Source organism: Engystomops pustulosus, chromosome 5 (genome assembly GCF_040894005.1).
Source record: "Engystomops pustulosus chromosome 5, aEngPut4.maternal, whole genome shotgun sequence".
Lineage (NCBI taxonomy): Eukaryota > Metazoa > Chordata > Amphibia > Anura > Leptodactylidae > Engystomops > Engystomops pustulosus.
Window position 1 is genome coordinate 3,581,063 of NC_092415.1, and position 8,552 is coordinate 3,589,614.

General features: G+C 50.3%; 1 protein-coding gene across 1 annotated transcript; it reads left to right on the forward strand.

Annotated features, from left to right (window-relative positions):
• Window positions 1-1,474: 1,474 nt before the first annotated feature.
• Window positions 1,475-6,119, forward strand: LOC140132353 (lymphocyte antigen 6E-like). Its single transcript, XM_072151013.1, has 3 exons — window positions 1,475-1,549; window positions 5,560-5,679; window positions 5,865-6,119. The coding sequence occupies exons 1-3, from the start codon at window positions 1,498-1,500 to the stop codon at window positions 6,071-6,073; spliced, it is 381 nt and encodes a 126-aa protein (XP_072007114.1). The 5' UTR covers window positions 1,475-1,497; the 3' UTR covers window positions 6,074-6,119.
• Window positions 6,120-8,552: the final 2,433 nt, after the last annotated feature.

Below are 8,552 nucleotides of genomic sequence, written 5' to 3' on the forward strand. Positions count from 1 at the left end.
CTGGTATTCTGGGCTGTTGTATACGGTCCTGGTATTCTGGGCTGTTGTATACGGTCCTGGTATTCTGGGCTGTTGTATACGGTCCTGGTATTCTGGGGTGTTGTATACGGTCCTGGTATTCTGGGGTGTTGTATACAGTCCTGGTATTCTGGGGTGCTGTATACGGTCCTGGTATTCTGGGGTGTTGTATACGGTCCTGGTATTCTGGGGTGTTGTATACGGTCCTGGTATTCTGGGGTGTTGTATACGGTCCTGGTATTCTGGGCTGTTGTATACGGTCCTGGTATTCTGGGGTGTTGTATACAGTCCTGGTATTCTGGGGTGCTGTATACGGTCCTGGTATTCTGGGGTGTTGTATACGGTCCTGGTATTCTGGAGTGCTGTATACGGTCCTGGTATTCTGGGGTGTTGTATACGGTCCTGGTATTCTGGGCTGTTGTATACGGTCCTGGTATTCTGGGCTGTTGTATACGGTCCTGGTATTCTGGGCTGTTGTATACGGTCCTGGTATTCTGGGGTGTTGTATACGGTCCTGGTATTCTGGGGTGTTGTATACAGTCCTGGTATTCTGGGGTGTTGTATACGGTCCTGGTATTCTGGGGTGCTGTATACGGTCCTGGTATTCTGGGGTGATGTATACGGTCCTGGTATTCTGGGGTGATGTATACGGTCCTGGTATTCTGGGGTGTTGTATACGGTCCTGGTATTCTGGGGTGCTGTATACGGTCCTGGTATTCTGGGGTGTTGTATACGGTCCTGGTATTCTGGGGTGTTGTATACGGTCCTGGTATTCTGGGGTGCTGTATACGGTCCTGGTATTCTGGGGTGTTGTATACGGTCCTGGTATTCTGGGGTGCTGTATACGGTCCTGGTATTCTGGGGTGCTGTATACGGTCCTGGTATTCTGGGGTGCTGTATACGGTCCTGGAATTCTGGGGTGCTGTATACGGTCCTGGTATTCTGGGGTGCTGTATACGGTCCTGGTATTCTGGGGTGCTGTATACGGTCCTGGTATTCTGGGGTGCTGTATACGGTCCTGGTATTCTGGGGTGCTGTATACAGTCCTGGTATTCTGGGGTGCTGTATACGGTCCTGGTATTCTGGGGTGCTGTATACAGTCCTGGTATTCTGGGGTGCTGTATACGGTCCTGGTATTCTGGGGTGCTGTATACAGTCCTGGTATTCTGGGGTGCTGTATACAGTCCTGGTATTCTGGGGTGCTGTATACAGTCCTGGTATTCTGGGCTGTTGTATACAGTCCTGGTATTCTGGGGTGTCAGGGGGTGCAGGCGCCATAGCGGAGGCGTCATTGTCCGCACACGTATGTGTAGTCAGAAAACACTTGTATGTTGTCCCCGGGGTCAGTTTACATCCATACATCGCTGGTTGCTCTAGAGGGACGGGAATTCCAGTTTTCATAGAAACCTCCTAACACAAAAGCCACACAAAGACCTGAATATAAGGAGGACACCCCCAGCGCACAGCACAGAGCACACAATGGCCTCATACACAAGCCTCCTCCTGGTGATCGCCCTCTGCGCCGCCACAGGTAAGAGCCTGCGCCACACCGTATCACACATCATGGGATTAGATACACAGCACAGGAGACTGTATCACACATCATGGAATTAGATACACAGCACAGGAGACTGTATCACACATCATGGGATTAGATACACAGCACAGGAGACTGTATCACACATCATAGGATTAGATACACAGCACAGGAGACTGTATCACACATCATGGGATTAGATACACAGCAGAGGAGACTGTATCACACATCATGGGATTAGATACACAGCACAGGAGACTGTATCACACATCATGGGATTAGATACACAGCACAGGAGACTGTATCACACATCATGGGATTAGATACACAGCACAGGAGACAGGAGCACACATCATGGGATTAGATACATAGCACAGGAGACTGTATCACACATCATGGGATTAGATACACAGCACAGGAGACTGTATCACACATCATGGGATTAGATACACAGCTCAGCAGACTGTATCACACAGGATAGGATTACATACACAGCTCAGCAGACTGTATCACACAGGATAGGATTAGATACACAACTCAGCAGACTGTATCACACAGGATAGGATTAGATACACAGCTCAGCAGACAGCATCACACAGGATAGGATTAGATACACAACTCAGCAGGCAGTATCACACAGGATAGGATTAGATACACAGCTCAGCAGTATCACACAGGAGAGGATTAGATACACAGCTCAGCAGTCAGTATCACACAGGAGAGGATTAGATACACAACTCAGCAGACAGTATCACACAGGATAGGATTAGATACACAGCTCAGCAGGCAGTATCACACTTGATAGGATTAGATACACAGCTCAGCAGACAGTATCACACAGGATAGGATTAGATACACAGCTCAGCAGTCAGTATCACACAGGATAGGATTAGATACACAGCTCAGCAGACAGTATCACACAGGATAGGATTAGATACACAGCTCAGCAGTATCACACAGGAGAGGATTAGATACACATGGGAAACAAGAAACAATGAACATGAAATATAAGCATTGTTACATTTCTCTAATGATGAGCTGATACATGTAGATACTGAAGGTGATTCCTGAATTCATGTGATGGAATTCCAAACATTTCCCTTGTTCATTGATAAGCAGACGATGTCTTTGATGTCTTCTATGTAGAGAATGAGCCACTTCCCTTTATAATGAGATGTTACTCGGTGTCTGAGGGTTTCTGCTGCTCGTGTGGCACAATCTTCAGCCGCAGTGTGAATAAGGTCCTGTAGTAGGTTGTAGGGATCACACGTCGCTTTGAGAGTCATTTCTCTTGGATGCGGAATCATCATGAAATGTCCTGGTGGGGGATGGGGAGTAACAGGATAGATATAGAGATATCACTAAATCATGGAGGCGTCTTCTGGAGACTAAAACTATTACCCAAAATTATCTCCAGAATCAGATCCTGTGTTCAGACTGGTAAATGTTTCATCCTGAGAATAGCATCAACTGTAACAGAGAACTGATAGAGGGGCAGGATTTGGGTTCCTGTGCACATGAATGGGGCCATCATTAGGCGGTTTATGGAGAGGACTCACAGGAGGGGAGGGGGTGCTGTATTATATAACAGGATCCCCCTGACATCTGTAATGTAACCAGCGCCGTCTGTAGCCGCGGGAGCAGGACCGGGTCTCCGGGTGTCTCTGACCCTGGGGCTTATTACCGCACTGCCGCTGGCTCTATAGACTCGGGGGTCATGTGACTGCCGGATCTCGAGGGTTAATCAGAGATGCTGGATCTGATCAGCACCACAAGTCAAAGGGGGTCATTCCTGGCTCAAATTGGGTTTTTTGCGAATTTTCCAGAATTTGTTTCCAGTTTCCCAGTATAGCACGGAATATTAAATACTGACATTAGGAAATGCAATTTGTCCCACACATAATGGCGACATTTACTAAGACCAGTGCAGGGACATCTACAGTCACGGCCATAAGTCCTGAGAATGACACAAATCTCCTCTTGTCACATGATGTGTCCCTCTGGTCTGTCAGATGTTTATCACATACAGAGATACAAGTGCAATCATATTATGGGGAGCAGAAGCTTTTATTGTCAGGTAGGAGGAGTTACTGCAGCCAGTCAGTATCTGCAGGACCTCTCCTTCTCCAGGACCTCTGCAATTCTCCCTGGCGGCTCTCACTCACCTCCTGCACCAGATCCTGACTGATCGCCGTCCATTCCTGCACTATCACTGCTGCATTGTGGCACAATGGGGGTCATTTACTAAGGGCCCGATTCGCGTTTTCCCGACGTGTTACCCGAATATTTCCGATTTGCGCCGATTTCCCCTCAATTGCCCTGGGATTTTGGCGCACGCGATCGGATTGTGGCGCATCGGCGCTGGCATGTACGCGATGGAAATAGGGGGGCGTGGCCGAGCAAAAACCCGACGGATTCGAAAACCGCCACATTTTTTAAAAAAAATCTGTCACGGAGCTTGCACTTACCTTCACTCAGCCCGGCTCGGTGTACTCCAGTGCGTTCCGATGCTTTTCAGCGTAGCAGCGCCACCTGGTGGACGTCGGAGGAACTACCTTAATAAATCCTGGCCGGACCCGAATCCAGAGCAGAGAACGCGCCGCTGGATCGTGAATGGACCGGGTAAGTAAATCTGCCCCATTGTGTTGGTTTTTGTTTGTCCCCCGTCTCCTGATGATTGACCACAAGTTCTCAATGGGATAAGATCTGGGGAGTCTCCGGGCTATGGACCCAGAATCTCTGTGTTCTGTTCCCGGGCCATGGACCCAGAATCTCTGTGTTCTGTTCCTGGAGCCCGGAGTTTAGTTCTCCCCTTTATGGCGGGTGCTCCATCATGCTGGAGGAGGCTCTGCTCATCACCATCTGCTCCTGGAGGGTTGGGAGAAGCGGCTCCTGGAGGACATTCTGCTCCATTCTTTATTCATGGAGGTGTTTTTAGGCCGATTCCCTTGGCTGAGAAGCCGCCCCCCCCCCCCCCACATGAATAGCTGCAGGAGCTTTACAGGTGCAGGAGACAGGACTGGGGGCATCGCTCACCTTGTCTTCTCCCAACAATCGGAAAGGGGATTCATCAGAGACAGTGGGGGTCATTTACTAAGGGCCGGATTCGCGTTTGCCGACGTGTTACCCGAATATTTCTGATTTGCGCCGATTTTCGCTGTATTGCCCCGGTATTTTGGCGCACGCGATCGGATTGTGGCCCATCGGCGCCGACATGCACGCGACGGAAATCGGGGGGCGTGGCCGAACGAAAACCCAACGGATTTGGAAAAACCGCAGCATTTTTTTTAAAAAAAAGTGTCGCTCGGCACGCGCTAACCTTCACTCAGCCCGGCTCGGTGTACTCCAGTGCATTCCGATGCTCTTCAGCGCAGCAGCGCTACCTGGTGGACGTCGGAGGAACTGCCTTAGTGAATCGCCGGAAGACCCGAATCCACCGCAGAGAACGCGTCACTGGATCGCGAATGGACCGGGTAAGTAAATCTGCCCCAATGCCTTTCCCCCAGTCCTCAGCGTCCACTCCCTGCTCCTCCTGCAGAATATCCGTCTGTCCCTGATGGTTCCTGGAGAGAAGCGGCTTCTGTGCTGCCCTCCTGGACACCAGGCCTTGCTCCAGGAGTCTCCGCAGTGTCACAGTGCGTGCAGATGCCTCACACCTGCCGCTGCCATTCCTGAGCTCTGCGATGCTTTTTGTATTTGCTTCTCCCTCCTCATGGACCCGATATCTTCCAGCTGGAGTCCAAGGTTCTCCTTCAGCACTGGATGTGGTCGCACATCTACAACCGTGGAAGTTACACCCGTGACTTCATCCCTAAGATGTAGCTCAAGAGGAAAGAGTAAACCACAAGTTACAGATATTAATATTCAGATATTTGGGGAAGGTCGAGTCTTTAGCTCCTCTACTTACACCCTCAAACTGCAACATAAAGAAATGGAGTGAGATTAGGTACTTAGTAACGTGTTATATAAATTTCTAATCTGTGACCTCTCCCCTTTGCCCGCAGCTTATTCCCTGCGATGTTACACCTGCACCGCCGCATCTTCCAACTCCAACTGTCAGACAGCGACAAACTGCACCAGTGGAGAAACGTACTGCATGACGTCCGTGGGATCGGCCTCTGTTGGTGAGTTCATCCTCTGGGGGTCATGATCTTGGGGCCCTTGTGTGACCCCATCATCTACAGCCGGGCGTCTGACTGCAGTGACTGTATACATGTAACAATATCTGGTGATGGTGTACAGGTAGTCACAGCCCCGCCCACATGACTACGAGCATAAACTTATCACAGTTTGGTTTTCTCTCCTGCAGCTGGGATCTCGGTTACCAGCATCACTAAGACCTGCGCCCTGGCCTGCACCGCCTCCAGCGCCGGATACTCCGTGGCCTCCGCCTCCGTCTCCTGCTGCACCACCGACCTGTGTAACACCAGCGGCAGCACTAGCATCAAGCCCGGCTCTGCCGCCATCATCCTGGCGCTGGGAGCCATCCTCACCATCCTGAAGAGCTCCGCGCTGTAACCTCAGACCTGTGACACTATATAGGAATAAAGATGGTGGAACCTCACGTGTCATTCATTCCTGTTCATTTATCAGTCTTATTGCCAAATTCTCCACTGGGGTGTTACCTTTTTAGGATTGTGGCAGCTGGATTCCCTTTGGTTACAGAGTGGCTGGAAAAGTGTGGCCTTGCGCTAGTCTGGGCAGGTATTTCACAGGTAGATTCACAGGAAAGGAGGGAGAGGCTGCAGGTATTAGATAGATCTCCTGGGGCATCCCCAATGTAGGAGTAAGGATCCCTGGGTGATGGTAAATGGGTGCCCTGGGTGTTATCAGCTTTACCAGGGATCACACGGAGACAAGGGATCTCAACCGTAAAACTCACAGTTTGTTCATTCTGGAACACGGCAACGGCCACAACAGCAGCAACAATTAACTGGTCCAAGTTGGCTGGTGTTGGGCAGAGGTGGCGCACAGCCTGGTAGAGGTGGCGCACAGCCTTGTAGAGGTGGCGCACAGCCTGGTAGTGGTGGCACACAGCCTGGTAGAGGTGGCGCACAGCCTGGTAGAGGTGGCGCACAGCCTGGTAGAGGTGGTGCACAGCCTGGTAGTGGTGGCGCACAGCCTGGTAGAGGTGGCGCACAGCCTGGTAGAGGTGGCGCACAGCCTGGTAGTGGTGGCGCACTGCCTGGTAGTGGTGGCGCACAGCCTGGTAGAGGTGGCGCACAGCCTGGTAGTGGTGGCGCACAGCCTGGTAGAGGTGGCGCACAGCCTGGTAGAGGTGGCGCACAGCCTGGTAGAGGTGGTGCACAGCCTGGTAGTGGTGGCGCACAGCCTGGTAGAGGTGGCGCACAAGTTTTCTCCTGTTATGGAGGCATCTATAAGAGCCCCAATTACAGGGGGAAACGACCCCCTGTGGCTGGTGGTGCTGATCAGAGCTGTACTGGGTCTCATCAGAACCAGCATCTCTGATTAACCCTCCGAGACCCGGCGGTCATGTGACCCCTGAGTCTATAGAGCCAGTTGCAGTGCGGTAATAAGCCGCATCTCCCTTCTCCACAGGGTTAGAGACACTCGGAGACCCGGTCCTGCTCCCGCGGCTACAGACGGCGCTGCAGACTCTGGAGCTGCACCCGCTGATGTCTAAAGTCATATGCAACCAACACCCACTGTGTATGGAGAGGGTTCAGCCTGTGAGATCTCACCACACATCCCCACAGCAACACATATCCACTGCAGCACCCGCGGCACCACAATGTTATAGTACGCAGTGGTGAACGAGATTCTGATAATAATAGGAATTACATGGAAATTTACACAAAGCAACACAACACCCCATGTTACCCCCTGTGAGGGCACTTTAATAATCACCTGTAACACGGATATCAGTAACTTTTCCCGTATCAGTAACTTCCACAATACGACAGACGCTTCTTACTGGGTGGAAAATGAGGTCACAGCTTTATATATATATATACATTTTATATATTGATCCGTAATATCCAACAATCAGACACTTGGGATAGAATGACACATTACTGAGCTCCGGAAGCTGAAGCTCTGGACTCCCAGCTGGCAAGTCGGCCAACCGAGCCCCCAGCATCTCACATCTCCCAGCATTCCTCCTGCTGGGACTGGAAAATGACTATAAAATACAAAGGAAAAACATTAGAAAATCACATAACATCTCAATAACAGAAATAAAGAATTATTATTATCAATAACATAGGGAGGGGGGGGGGCAGCTGAGTGTCGCCTCAAAGAGGGAGATAACATGGAGTCATCAGCCATATAAACCCCCACGTCCTGTAGGAGGGGAGGACGTCAGGAGGTGACAGATTGTGCATATATGCAAATGTGAAATGTGGGAGGAGCTACAGAAAGTGCACGAAAGAACCAATCACAGCAACAAACATCTAATGAGAAAACCGTCAGTGCCGGAGTATGGAGGGAATAGACCGGGGAGCGCCTGCGTGGGGTCTCAGGCGGCTATGACAGGTTTCTGGCTGCACTAGATGCACGGTCAGATAATGGGGGGATTCAGGAATTTGAGGCGCTTGGTCTGTTTTCTGGCGCCCGACTTTAGTGTTTAGTGTTTGCTGCACAATAAGAAGAAAAAATGGTTGTCAGAAATTACTCCCCACATACATACAGGGCTTTATAAGTCGCTCGATCTGCTTTGTGCACCAAAAGTAGGTGTCGAGAATTAGAAGTGCAGGAAAATTGTCATAAACAAAAGCTGCTGTGACAAAAAAGGGGGTGCTCACGGCAACCAATCAGAGCTCAGCTTTCACTTCTCCACATCTCTTTGTAAAATGACAGCTGATCTCTGTTTGGTTTCCATTGGCAACTAGAACAGTTTTACCTCAGACACTTCTGATAAATCTCCCACTTTGTTTCTATAAATTCTGCAAATCTGGTAAATAAGGCGCAAAGTAAAAAAAAACCCTGGAAAAGCCGACAAAAACAGGAGCAAAGGCATCAAACCCCCTCCCCCGGG

Coding starts and splice junctions, on each gene's coding strand:
- LOC140132353 (XM_072151013.1), top strand. CDS start 1,498: ATGGCCTCATACACAAGCCTCCTCCTGGTGATCGCCCTCTGCGCCGCC. Junction 1,550..5,559: donor CGCCCTCTGCGCCGCCACAG/GTAAGAGCCTGC, acceptor CTTTGCCCGCAG/CTTATTCCCTGCGATGTTAC. Junction 5,680..5,864: donor CGTGGGATCGGCCTCTGTTG/GTGAGTTCATCC, acceptor TCTCTCCTGCAG/CTGGGATCTCGGTTACCAGC.